Consider the following 14,750-nt stretch of genomic DNA (forward strand, 5'->3'; position numbering starts at 1 on the left):
CCAGAAAACAAGAAATAACATTACAGCAGATGGGAAAATGTGTAGAAATAAACATGTTTACAGCCTGGTACAAAAAAGATTCAATGATGTTCAAGATAACTGTACAGGGGGTGAGTTTTTTACAACACTCCTGTCTTAATTATATTAAGCTTTAAATCATAGAGGCCGGCTCACTTGTTTGACAGGTGGATCCTGCTGGCTGTCTGCTAGACGTCAACACAGACACAGTCACTGAACTTAACATCACCTGTTTGTTTTGTTGGAGCCTTTTGGGGATTTTTTCCTGCAAAGTTTGGACAAATAATCTGTCTCTGTGGGATTTATGGAACTTTATAGCTGTGCAAGAAGTCTGAGCTCCAGCTTTTCGATGAGTTTAATTCTAGTATTATTGTATTGATATATTTTTGGCATTAAGTATCAGGTATACTGTGCTCACCATACCCGGCTTGTTAGCCCGTTCAGTGTTTATCAAACATTTATTTAATCATCAGCCTGTAAATAGGAGTCAGATGTTGTTGGCTTTTCCATGGAGAGATTACAGCGGACCGTCGTGATGAGGAGATCAGTTATTTTAAGTTTCCCATTACGTGTCGTTCACCCGCTGCTCTCTCACCAGGTGTGTCTGTGGATCAGACACAGACTGTAAGCAATCGACATTCCCTTCCTCCATACTTCCAAATTTCATCGGCTTACTAGAGCTAACTGTTGCCATGCTAACATCATGTCCTAACAGCAAGGAATAGTCCAACTATAGCATCACATTCAGTAAGGGCACAGGGACAGCAGTCCTTCCTGGAGCTGCTTCCTGTTTAGTGCTGCAGAGAGCACATCTACTTGCTGTTGACAATGTTCACAACATTGAACCTCACTATGATGTGACGATAAAACACTGACTTCAGACAGCTCGAATTCAGTTTCATAAGCACCTTGCATCAAACAATCAAGATGACAGGAGCATGCCACACCTCCAGGAAAAAATCTAACAATCTTATTATGACATTATTTCTTTATGAAAATGATCTGCGACCGTGAAATCCCTTTGTAAAGTCATGCATGTTTGGAAAAGAGGGAATTAGACAGCACTCTCCACCAAAATAGTGAGGGAACATCTTTAGAGAGAATCATATTTATCCCTCCACACAGATTAAGAATCTTTAAGCACCATTTTTGAGCACCGAGGCTCAAAATAAAGGCTAAGACAAATAAAGAGAATAGCTTCCAAATGTTGGGTATTTTTTATCATTTTGTATTATATCATGCACGATAAGTTTCTACAGTGCATTTGTAATAATGCTTCTATACTGGCTGACAACAGCACAAAAGGCTGCAAACTCAGATACGATGCAAAAATAAACACATGCGAAAGTCCAAAATAAATGCAAGACGGGAACACGCCACAAATGTCAAATGTGCTGCAAAAAGTCAGAACAAAATCCATTAACTGAAAATGACTTTAAAATACATAAACAATGCAGATCAAAAACACACAAACCCAGGAAACACCTGAAAGAAGCGACAAACACAGTCATCACAAAGGAAGTACTCCAGGCCTGAAGGGGGCTAATTAGAACTAGATTTTGGTCAAATGTGTCATTCCTGAATTTGCAGCTCGTTTCTCCAAATTGAAAATCTTTGAGGCAGTTTCAGTGAGTTTGCCCTTGTGGGCCACCATATGGCTCAGATGCTAATGATGTTTTCTCTATAAGAAAAAGAATTGAATTATAAAGTTTATTGAAATATAGTGATACATAGAGTTTTTTTTATTTAAAAGTATGTGAAAGCACAAAATACTTTGTTATTTAGTATTGTTGGACTTGTCACTGTCTGGAGCTGTAATGGCTTTATATGATCTGAAGAAAAGAACAGTTTCGCTGGTGTTGAACAATCTCTTATTACACTAAAATAGCGGGGTACAAATTTGAGTCTCTTACAACACTGTGTGTGGCTGCTCCTGATATAATCCCATCACTTCCTGTGACCACAAACACAGACAGAGGGGGGAGAGAGAGAGATGTAGAGAGCCCGGTCAGCCCGAGTAGAATGCTTTCTCATTAAAGTTTAACGCCGGGGAGGTCTGGGAGCACTAAAGAGGCCACTCACGGAGGCTCGATCAGGTCTCTCACTCTGTCTCTCGGCACACTCACTCAGAGTCCCACCCAGTTAAACACTGCCAGCCAACAGCTCTGCCCCTATCTCTGACAGTGATAGGCTGCATCCTGGTTCTCTGTCACATTTTGTCCCATATGTCTCTGCTACTGTAGCTAATGATTAACCAGACCTCCAATCAGACCAGCTGTATCAACTCACAAACACAAGGCTGTTTCCCAAATCACAAAAGATAGTAAAGAACAAGAGATAGATCAGAGGTTTCAGGACACGTTCACCTGTATATTCCAAAAAAGGAAGAGGTGGAAGCTTTAGAATATAGAGCCACGACTGTATAATTTGATATTTAACACACACATACATGGTGATGTAGTAGTTCTCCATTTATTTGTACTTGCTGTAGGGTTCTTGATAACTTTGCCTTTTTTCTGATTCATCCAAGTACTGTCTTGAGTGTGCCATAAATTGCTCGTCAGTTGGCACCTCCCTGTTGCTGTTATATAGTATAATATACTACACCAGTATAGTAATACTCATAGTATATCATGCTATATACTATAGTATACCTGACTGCAGGGATTTCTTCCAAAAAGCAACAAGAGCATTGAAAATCAAAAACATGGTCACTGCAGAATTTAGCTGAATTTAGTGGTCCAGTATCAACATCCTATTAACACTGTCCTACAGCTTCAAATGACCACACAACTGTATAGCTGTTTGCATTGCATCTTGCTGAACTCTCATTAAACTTTTACGAAATAAAAATTGCATGAAATAAAAAAAATAAAAAGCACTCAATCCTACTTTCATCCTGCCTCTGTATATTTGTAGAAGTATCCCTTGCTCACTTATTTTGATGATTTCACAGTGAACTCCAGAGAAAGGGACGAGGTCTAATAAATGGTCAGACCATATGAATCATATTATTTTTGTGCTGGAGCAACCATGGGCAGATTATGAGACAATGAGCCCCCGGGTTACGACATGGTAAAGGCCCCCCAAACCCTGCTACATCAGAGAAAGACCCATGCAGGTGCATATGTAGGCATTTTGTTTCCCTGTGTGGTTATTTTGCTTATCTTATCTCTTTACAGCTTGTTGCGTGTCTTTTTGTAATCATTTTGTATTTCTTAGTCAATTTTTGTGGCAGTTTCTTGTTGTTCATTCACTTTCCAACAACAAAAAACAGTCAATTTAAGCAGAGGCTCTGGTTAAGGGTCCACCATTGTGACCCTGGGCCTGTGCCCCTTAGAGCTGTCCAGTAATCCATCCATGGCTGTGCACAAAGGATGTGTTTGTTGAAGAGTTTTAATTTAAAGTTTATAAATTTACTTCCGGGGTTGCTGAGATTTCTGACTTTGAAACTCATTTTGTGACACTTATTTGTGCGTGCCTTCCTTTGACAATGAAAATCTGAGAGGCAAACACAGGATGCAGCTTTCTGAGATGCCACTCAGCAGAGATGACAATGTATTGACAAACTGCCAAGAGCTCAAACACAGGAAATGCACATACGCACAGATGCGGTAACCACCGCTCTCCCTCCACTGGTTTTCATTCCTCCAGGTGTTGCAGATGCACCTCACTGCCTCTGAGTTCCTTTAATTAAGAGCAAAGTGTGAAGATCTCGTGGCTTCACACTATCTCCAGCTGTCTGGAAAAAGAGTGGAGGCTGGCTGCAAAGCAACAGGACAAACTGTACAGTGACAAAGGCATCCTGTCTCCGTAAGAGTGTTCTTTCCATCTGCAAGCTTTGATCCACAGACTGAGAAAACAGCAACACCATCTGGGTTTGTGCTGCATTCTGTGCGCTGCCTCTCAGAAGTACTGCAGTGTAGACTGTAGGGATGCTGCGTGTATGTATAGGTGCTTATATGAGTGCACGTGCTCGCCTTTGCAAAACAGGAATGCACATACAGACTCAAATTTACATTAAAATACAGATCAAATGTATGCACACACACAAATGTACAAAGTTTAAACATATTCCCTGTAATTAGTGGCTCCGAAACTGAAACAGGTTAACAAGAGTAAAAAGGTTCAGTACATCAACAGCAGCCAGTGAACTGAATATTTAAATATTTCAGGAACTGCTTCCATGTGTGCTATTTTCAGACCTGATCCATAATTCAACATTAGCATTTTTCTCGCTGAAACCTTGAAACTCTTAAGTCTGCTCAGGAAAATGTTTCTTTTTATCTCAACTGAAAGAAAGCAAATTGGGTTTAGTGGGAATGTTTTTTTTACTCTCAAGGTAAAATTTGGTAACTTGGCTCAGTCGCTACAACTGCTGCTGTTATCAACTGTGCAAACAAGCTCAAACTTTCCAAGCAGGAAAAGGATATCTATTTTATACAGGATAGAAATCCATCAGTGCATGTATTAAAACAAGCTGAGAGGATACAGCAGCCATCAAGAGATTTGTAAAATCATGTCTGCTACAACAGGAAGAAGCATTAGTTGTCTTGAAGTCCACAGCACTATTTAGTCTGAGAAAACTGTCATTCTGTAAGAGGTTCATATTTAAATCAGCTGTAGATGTTAAACGTGCTTAAAAAGTGTATCACTACTGAAGACTTCAACTAAAACTGGTGCCATGTTGGATTTTAACACTTTAAATGTTCAAGCGTGTTACATTTCTTACAATACACGAGACGGTCTGGTCTGCAGAGGATTTCCTGTTTGCTTCACCAGCTATTCCTGCCCTTATCCTCGCGTCACCAAGCGCTGCTCCTGTCGCCTAGTAACTAGCAGGCTAACTAGCTAGCATAACTAACGTCCAGTAAGTTAAAGACAATTTCTCAAGGCTTTCAATGTCTGTGCTGTAGAACACCTCCTACTGGTGATCATCAATGAGAGCTCTTGTCACAATTTAACCAGACATCCACGGCTGGCTCCCTTTGTCATGGCTTTCATTTGTGGGCTGTTTGCCTTCATCTGAGCATTGAATTTCTTTCTCTTTTTTTGGATTTTCACTTATTTTTGAAGTTGTATCTGTAGTCATCCATCTTTTCTTTGTTTGTTTAGCCATAGTAGATAACAGTTTCCTTACAATACTTACAGAAACCGGAAGTGCAGCCACTTAGCACCGCTTACACTGTCTGACAGACCAACCACTGCTGGGTGATGGAAAACGCGTCACTAACTGGCCACTAACTGGCCACTAACTCGCTTGTGATTTTTTTCCACGAAAATCGCCACAGACACCCAGTCCATAATCATACCATATACTGCAAATGCAAAGGCTTTCATCAGTGGGCCATAGGCTTAATCACCATTGTGTTACCTCATTCGGCAATAGATAGTGACTTAAAAGACTTATATTTGAATTAAAAAGTTCAAGATTTTAAAAGTATATTGAATTGGCGCACAATGAATCTTGGGATACGTTGCCGCGAAGGATGCACCTGATGGATCCTTTGCAGCCTGGGAAAAAAAGGACGTATTTGTCGGCCACATCTGAAGGAGCCTTCGAATTGGGACAGCCTTCAACGTGTCGCTGTGACGCAATCAGCCTATAGTGTTATTGTGTTATCCAGTATGTTTATTTATCATTCCAATAATAAGTATTAATTTTAGATTCTTGTTCATATTTTAGCTCTTATCTATCATTTATTTGTTGTTTTTATGTCGCTTTGTTTTCTGTAAACGCGCTGAAGCAAATTGCCCCAGTGGGATTTAAAAAGTTTATTGATTTGATTTTAATTAGATTGAAATGAGGTTGAAAAGAGCAGCGAGGATGAATCAGAACAGAAAAGCTTTAGACCCTAGAACTTAACTTGAAGATGCTAAAAGGCTCCCTAGAAGAGCTGCAGAGTCAAGTAAACATTCTCTGGGGGTTTATGAGTACGAGCAACTTCTGATATAACATACAGTCCTTTGATTCAGTGTTGAACAATATTGATTAGTGTAATTTTAAAGAAAAATTAATCAAATCCGGCAGACATCAAATACATCAAACATTCCAGCTGTTTCTCCTGTAAAATAAAAGCCTACTCTTAACCTTGGCCTGACTACTGCTGACCTCTCAGTGGACAGTAGCAGCCATATCAGACAGTGGACAGAGACGGGGCTTCACCGCCCTCTAGATGCACCCTATAGCCTGCAGCCTTGGGGAGCCCTGTTAAAGAGATTAGCTGTGTGTGTGTGTGTGTGTGTGTGTGTGTGTGTGTGTGTGTGTGTGTTTCTGTCTCCCCCTTTTCTCCATCTTTCCACCACTCTAATCCTTAAAACCTCTAAATCCTCCCTCCTCTTCCTCCTTCTGTGCCCCAGGTCCTGATTTCTTCTTCTGTCCATCTGGTGTAAAGCAACAAACTCAGCCACCTGCGCTGTACCAGCCAGCAGACCAGGCTAAAAGAAGAATTATGTTGTAATTAACTTACTTTGGGGTCAAATTGTCTTTAAAAGTTAAAATATATTTTGAAAAAGCCCCAAATTTCTTCAGTGGAAATGTGCTGTAATGGCTGCAACGTATATGTTTGGGGCAAATGCATCCAATCAAAGCAGGTCCACTAAAAGTGCTTGTTTTTGCCCCTGACAGGCTGTGTCGTTATCAAAACAACATTATGACAAAGATCCCTACAGAGATACCTCTTTTTGTTAAGGAAACAACCTTTATTTTCAAACCACAAACAGCCTTTATATAGCTCTCTTCAAAGCCACCAGAGTCCACTGACAGCTACAGTAACAGTTGCTCTGTTGTGTGACTGCTGTTTAAAGGGTTAGCTTCGATCAAACACTTAACCAATATCAAACTACAGGGAGTGCTGTTGTACTGAATATCAGCACGGCTTTGATTCCTTTATGGGCAGTACCAAAGGTTATCACAGCCCTGACGAGATTTGGTCCCAGTGCTGTTATACTCTATATCAGCGCTTATGGAATGCCTCTTGTCCAATCAAATTACTTGGTTAGAGCTAACTGTATAAAACACAATCTCGGATACCATCGGCCATAGTCTGACGACGATATAGCATCTGGGGACAAAGGTGAACATGTTGATCGTGTCCGGTTTAGCCAGCAGTTAGCGATAAATGACTTCCAGTCAAGACTTCCTTTTCCACGTGCTGCATTGTTTACAGAAAAATAAACTGTTTTTCTTGTGATTTACTTTAATTAACAGGTCTTACCTTTGCCGAAATTTCAACATCATGATGCAGATTAGTAAGAAGTCAAAATGAAGCTTTGTCAGGTCTGTCCTCAAGAGGAGAAGAAAACAATTTTTAAAATGTTTCTTGGTTGAACGGAGGTCGGATTGATAATTTCTGATGCATTCGAGGAAGTTGGGAAATCTAAACACTGAGGGGCTTTTGTGACACAGCGTCAGGGTATGTATCTCAAGTTGAATTTCAAATCTAGAACGGATTGTTAGCTGTTAGCATGCAGATGTCTGTTTATAGAGAGTAATAAGAAGCCAAATCATCATCAGATAGCCGCTGATGGGAGCCGGGATGTCATTACGTTACGCCTTGCTTTTGCTCGGCACACGGCCTGTTTTTCCTGCATACGCCACAGCCTGCTCATACGTGATTGGTCAATATTACTCGGACTACGAGCATAGTACAAACAGAAACCACAACACTTGCCACGCCTGAAATCCACATCCCTGCCTGTAAATAGAGATTATATAAGATACAATAACACCTAACTACCTGATTTAGGCAGAGGTAGACCAGCAACTCCTTTGCTCTACAAGGTAAAAGGACTGTTTTTGTCAGCGGAGTCTGGTGGCTAAGAGATCAGCGTATGCTGTTAGAAAGGTCTGTCAATGTTGGGATTCTTTCTGTAATGTTATCAGACAGTTTGAAAAATAATCTGAACACAAGCACTTTGATTGGGTGCATTTTCCCTGAAAGAAAAATTATGCAACCATTACAGCCTGTTTTGCTGCTGCAGGATGAAGCAATCAAAGGAGCCATTTTGAAATTTTCAACATTCAACATTTAAAAATACCTCCCTGGTTTAAAAATAGTGGAAATCCCATTTAAAGAATTTTGATGATTGAACTAAAGGTAATAGGACAGCCAGATGCGAGTTCCAGTAAAGTCAAGGAGTAGTACTACTAAAAGCTCTTAACATCAACACAAGTGGGTGCTTCCATTAACCATACCCCCCACTCTAACCTTAAGGCTCTGAGTTGTGCATCCACCCCCGTCTCAAATGTCTACAACCTCTCTTATGAGTGCATCAATATTTTACATATTATTTCTATATTTACATTTAGGAAAGATTTCCAGCTGTGCAGGAGGACTTCTAACGTCACAGCAGCAGGGAGGTTGGTCACTGCTGTGCTCAGCATTTCGCTCACTCCCCACATCGTGACAGCTCCCCTCCACTAACATCCTCTGGATTAGGAAGTCAATGGAGGTTTAGCAAGTCAATGGATGGAGTCTGTGAAGTCTATAGTGTATTAGACATGGACAAAGTGGTCGTTAGTGGTGTGAATGAGTGAAGGAAAGCCCAGGTGTTGACTCCTCACAGCCTGCAGAGAAAAATGATTCGCCCAGAAGCAGGTGTTCATGCTCAGCCACAGATCAGGACTCTTCTCCTGCTGGAGGTTAAACTCAGCACAGATAAAGTCCTGTATCAGTACAACCTTATCACTGCCAGCTGCTCCGATCTCATGCAACTCTGCAAACTGATTGGACAGTGCTGACCAGGTAAATGTTTCTGACATTAAGTGCAATGTGTCTAATTTGGTTCTGAGTTTTTACCTGTTACGACAAAGAATTGTTGTTAAGAACCTGAGCACAAAGATTCATTTGTTTCATAGGTAGGGCAACTATTGTTGTCTTTAGTAAAATGATAGAGAAATGATTTAAGACCTTGTTCAAACAGAATAAATAGAGCATAAATGTGTGCATTAGTTTAATTCTAAAGTAGGGTAAGCACTTTGGGTATTTTAGTAGCCTAGAGCCTGATTGTCAGTCTGAATTGCAATATTCCTAAACCACATTCGTTCAGACCAAGTTGCTCTTGCATTTTGCACGATGATGCTTCACATGCCAGTTGTTATTTCTGCAGGTCAACAACCAACGACCTGTAAAAATGTAATCCATACTTGTGATGGACATTGAGCACAACAGCAGACCTATTCAGATTTATAAATCCTTCGCTGACGGAAAATGACAAATTTAAATTTGTCAACATGAATTATTAGTTTGACAGCAAAAAGAGCAGAATGCATCTTGTCTTTGTGAACACAATGTATATTCAGTTGCAATGTGAACAAATGAAGCCTTCAGTGAGGTTAAATTATTACATAAAGCTCCATGTATAGTTCACAGGATTAATGTAATCTGTCAAGGACTTAAAATCGATCAATACCAGTGTCTTTTATAACAGAGGAAAAGAAATCTCTTATAATACTTTTAATTTTTGGCACCAAAATGGTTCTCTTCAAACTACAGGTGCACACAACAGTACATATGTATTTCAAAGGCTTCAGAGGAAGATTTCTTCTTCCTCCACACAGGAAAAATCCATTAGACATAATCCATGATTACCTGCTCAACAGATGAATCACGTGTGCTCATGATTGTACTCTTAAACTACTTGAGGCTTTTTCTACAGTACCATTTGCTTAATTACTAAGATACTGTACATGGCAAAGACCAGTTTGAATGGCTGTCACTGACATCTAGAAAGCACCCACACCTTTTTATTAATAAGGCACCTGTATTTGGTTTAACTAAGCTAATAAGCCATATTAAGGGCTATAAATGACAAATGAATAAAAAAAGCTTAAAAGTATGTACTAAAAGTGTGGTTTAGATTGTTATTAAAACTGTCTGACAACATTATGGAAAGGATCCACGACAGAAATATACATTTTTGTTGAGGTAAGAACCTTTTAAAAGCAGAAACAGCCGTTAGCTACATTGCTAACCAGTCTCAATTGACAAAAACACTCTGCTGGACACTGGAGTTTCTGTTCAGCTACTTAACATTGTATTATAAACCGTTTTTTTAATTTGTTTTCATACTGTTTATAAATGCCAAATAAGGGGGGTATCACTCAGTTACTCTGCTCATATCCATTCAGCACTTTGCATCATAGTCAAAATACTCAAACGTTAAACTGCTGCTGCCATTCTTGCATATTCCTGTCTATTGTGTGCTGCTCCCATCAATGATTAGCCAGATGATGAAGCCATTATTGACTGAACCTGAGCCCGTGCCTCATGGAACATTAAATACATCACTTCCTCTCAAGGGGCCTCGACGCAGCTCTCACCCAGCTTCCCCTTCAGGCTGCAGTCAGGAAATGAAAACAGCCATTAGAATCGAAGCAAGCAGAGTGCTGGTGCTGTAGGATGCTGCACACCTGCTACAGCGAGACAGCATCCCTCATTACGAAGCCAGAAACAGGACTCTCTCACATGCTCCTGTGCAGGTGCGGATACACAGTCAGTGTAAAGGCTCTGGTGCCATTGCTTGTGGTGGAAACCCCTGAGGCATCAAAGTGCTCTGTAACAAGGGCTTTGTATCAGCCAGCTGTAGTACACACAACCAGCCCTCATTACAAAACATAATCATTCCTCTTTTACATCTGACCAGTGTTTTTTCAGACAGTTTGTTTAAAATAACCTCAAGCTCCTTGAGCTTGAGGTTCAAGCTCCCCCCCCCCCATAATGCTTCATTAGTGGCTTACAGTTTCAGTTTAGCCTTTAGCATCTTTCCAGGCTGCAACAAAGCCCATTCTTATTCTTACACAGCTCGGATTCTTATAATTTCGCTTTAGGTTTTCGTGTTTTGAGTATACAGAGGAGTTTTAAAAGGTGTACGTATATATTCGGCGTCTTTTTTTATCTCTAGCTTGTCCGGTTAAGGCCTGCAAAGATTCATAACCACACCCCATCCTCTTCTCTCCGCCGGGGGGAGCACAAATGATTGTACACACCGCCTCCACCACCGTCCGTCTGTCGGGGTTATAAAACGGTTTGTGTCGCTCCAGGCCTGAGAGCTATAATGTCATTGTTGTTCCCATTATTGCCATAGCGATCTCTCTCTTTCTCTCTCTCTCTCTCTTACACACACACACACACACACACACACACACACACACACACACACACACACACACACACACGCACACACAGACACACACACACACACACACTCCGCGGTTGCAAAAATCTCCTCTGATGAAGCCACTCTAGCCTGCATGCGTGCGTAAAATCAGAGCGCTGTTGGATGTGTAAACTGAGGGATGGGGTGCAGTCCCCATTGATGAAAAAGGAGTGGGTGAAGGATGGATAATGCTATGATTCATCACCAGCAGCCCCCCTCCCCTCCCTCTCCCCGTCACCAGCACTGTTACACCCCATCCACACGGTCCTATCTACACCTGTAACACGTTTGACCCTGTTTCGGGTCATCTCCATTCACTGTGATTGTATATTGTTTTCATTTATGGATTTATTCCAGCAGCATCCAGCCTCGTGAGGCTGCCAGCTGTAGCTCTGACGCTGCTGACTTGTTTTAGAGATACATCTTTGGCTGTTTCTGCTGTACACAGCATATTTTGGAGGGTATCTTTTGGGGAAAGCACCATAATCGCGTCTTGAAGGCGAGCCTACAAGTGCAAAATGAAGTCAAAGCAGAGGAGATACACCAGCTAATGGTTACTTGATGTGATGGGTGTGTGATGCTGGTAACACTGGGATATTATGGGTGTAAAAGGGACGTCTTTCTAACAGGGTTTGCTGTTACACGTTCTAACTTCCACGCAAAAGAAGGAAAATGTTGCCCTTACTTTAGCATGGCTTGTTCTTTATCCTCTTCCTCTTTTTGCCGAGCCATCACAGCCATGATGATCTTCCTCTCCTCCTCGGTCAGATGGCTCAGGTCCGGCAGATCCGGCATGGATGGCGGCGCGGTGGGTGGGCGAGGGCCACCCTGGGGCCCCACCGAGGCGGACATCTTTTCCACCACCACCAGCCCACCTCCTCCTCCTCCTCCTCGGCGAGTCGTTTCGGCTGACAGGTTCCCCGGAGCGTTTCCGAGCCACACCTCACGACCTGGTCCGCGGGCAGAGCGGCAGCGGCAGCGGCAGCCGCAGCTCCGGCGAATAGTGCAAGCCGCTCATGGTTGCAGGCACCCTCGGTTGTGCTTTTGTTTGTCCTCTCTGGATTTTTCTCCCACCACTCTCACGTCGTCGTTCCCCCCCACCCCCCGGCTGCCTGCCTCTCCCCTCCACCGCCCGGGTTCACGGGGAGCCCATGTTCGCTTTCTTTTTCGCCGGGAGTTGAGTCGTGCAGAGGGGGATCACTCGGCTGGTCTGTGGAGCCTCCGCCGTCGTCGGACTGGGGCTGGATGTTGGGGCGGTATAGGCGGAGTCCGTGTTGCCTCTCTCTCTCTCTCTCTCTCTCTCTCTCTCTCTCTCTCTCTCTCAGTCAATGGGAATGCAGCCCTCCTCCTTCCTCTCCTCTTTTTGCGGAGGCGCGCTTACTCATGTGAGAATGGGGTCCTCACCATCATCACAGGCCAGCGCAGCCTTTACTGGATACACACACACTCACCCCAGTGTTTTATCCATCACACGCGCGCACGTAGACATTGGCACACAAAGTCCCGGAGTGCACGAGGGGGTAGCCTTTAAGAAAAACCTTAACATCTTGCCATCTCGCGATACTTGGTCATTTTTTGGATTTTGTTAGTAAATTAAATCATATACCAAAACCTGATTTAAAAAGGAGGGATCACTTGCACATGATGAAGTTGTCTGTCCTGTAATCTGAATAGCTAATTGTACGTTTCAGCACCATGGACAGCAGCTCGTCTGAACAGCTATTTTCTGAAACTTTTCTTTGGTTTTCTGGCCATTAAACATCTATACTAATATATCTGCTTCAAAGCTTTTTATGTGTTTCCAAGGAGAAAAAATAGGAAAACACTTTAATCATCTATAGTACATATTCTGCCACAAACTGTTATTCATTTTGTAGGCATTCCTGTGGATATCTTGTGCTTATTTGGTATACATTTAGCATAGCATTTAGTAGAACGTGTTAAGTGTGATGGGTTTAAGCATTTGTTTTACACAGCTTAATTACATTTTTAATATGTATTTATGTATGTGTTTTATGTATCTTATGTTTAGCCGAAACGTTTGTGATGTGTTTCACTCAGTCTTCTCTGCATTTTATGCCATAACAAAAACGGTCGTGTTATTTGATCCTTCATTTATTTATTTAACTTCACTGGGACACTACACATACACAATGTATTGTTGTCCTTTTGTTCCTAGCTTATAATTCTGTTAATGTAAATATCTGTTTCGATTTTTTCTAAACGGACGTTTTAAAGTCTATAAGCTGAAATACTGTGTAGGCCTACTATGAAGCATGTTTGTTTTTTTATTGCTTTTATTGTTAAAGCTGAAGTAACTTACTGACTGCTACTTACTAAACAGAATATTGTCCACTTAACTTTAGAGAAGTGTTTCTACTGTTGTTGGCTCGATCAAACACGTCTTACAATGTGCTAATAGCCTCTGTTCTTACAGGCTAGCCCCCCTGTTTTGCATTCACATCCACACTCTCAGGCTATACCGACCCGCAGCTGGCACCGGTTTCTCCCGGATGACGTAATGCGGTGTGAGTGGCTGAGTCCATCCAGCAGATGGCATTAACCCCAGCCTCCGTCAAGCTAGTGACGTCACCGAGGAGGTGACTGTACCGCGGTGACGTCAACTTCCCGTGGTGCAGAATTTTGTCATCATTTAGGTCGTGACTGGGGACCACCAGCTCTGAGTGACACAGTCGTGCTACAGCAGAGCGGATCTCTGCTGCAGACCTCAGACTATAAATAAACCTTGAGCGGTGTCTGAAGGAGGACGCAGGCCGTGCTTTAGCAATTATTTAGGCTAAATTACAATAAGAGTGTGATCAATTAGCGCCATCCGCTCTAATACTCCTGTTAAATGTTGGATACGATGCATTGACAATTGTAAAATATGTAAAGTCATAGGTTGATCCACTTGTGGAGTAGTGGCAGCCAGGTTTAACAACACAAAAGTGCACCACCTGTTTTGAAACTTTTCCCACATCCACATATCTTCTCAGGTACAAAGAGTTAATTTAAAATGGACTTGGACTTGAGTCTTATATTTCATATTTTAATAATGCTTAAACCCATGGAGAAAATATGTAGTAGCTTTTGGTTGTGTGTGTGTGTGATGAAAAAATACCAAACACATTAAAAGGCTGAAAAAAGTACTGACCTTATTCATCCCTGTGGGGGGTTAAGAACAAGAACACAAATTTACAAATTTTGTACCAAATACACCATATTTTACAGCCTTTTCCCACTTTGAGTGGTGTCTTGTTTTCTCAGGGGATACAGAGAAAATACAGACTTCCCATGGTGTGCAAAGCAAGAAATAAGGATAGGAGTAGCGAGGATAGGTGAGAGAGCCCCCTGCTGGATATCGTTGATGAGCCTTTTGTCCCAATTTGCAATTATCACACAGAGGGAGTGAGCATTTGTTATGGCAACTTTTGATCACTTTTTGACCATTGGAATGAAAAACGTTATTTTGGGGTAAAGAAATCATGTTCCACAATGAAGAAAGAAAAATACATAGTATACCAAAAAAAAGAAAACTCTAGCATTTAAGTTCAAAGTAACACAGGGGAGAC

The 14,750-nt window shown here is 41.7% G+C and overlaps 1 protein-coding gene across 2 annotated transcripts in view; it reads right to left on the reverse strand.

Moving 5' to 3' along the window:
- Window positions 1-12,679, reverse strand: part of LOC138605003 (regulating synaptic membrane exocytosis protein 1-like) — an 89,931-nt gene extending 77,252 nt beyond the window's left edge. For both annotated transcript variants that reach the window (XM_069677071.1, XM_069677072.1), the window contains exon 1: window positions 11,864-12,679. In XM_069677071.1, the coding sequence (XP_069533172.1) occupies window positions 11,864-12,030 (167 nt within the window). In that variant the 5' untranslated portion in view covers window positions 12,031-12,679. The remainder of the gene's footprint in view (window positions 1-11,863) is intronic.
- Window positions 12,680-14,750: the final 2,071 nt, after the last annotated feature.

Source organism: Semicossyphus pulcher, unplaced genomic scaffold (assembly GCF_022749685.1).
Source record: "Semicossyphus pulcher isolate SPU_LCO1_2020_fin unplaced genomic scaffold, fSemPul1.0.p SCAF_27, whole genome shotgun sequence".
NCBI lineage: Eukaryota > Metazoa > Chordata > Actinopteri > Labriformes > Labridae > Semicossyphus > Semicossyphus pulcher.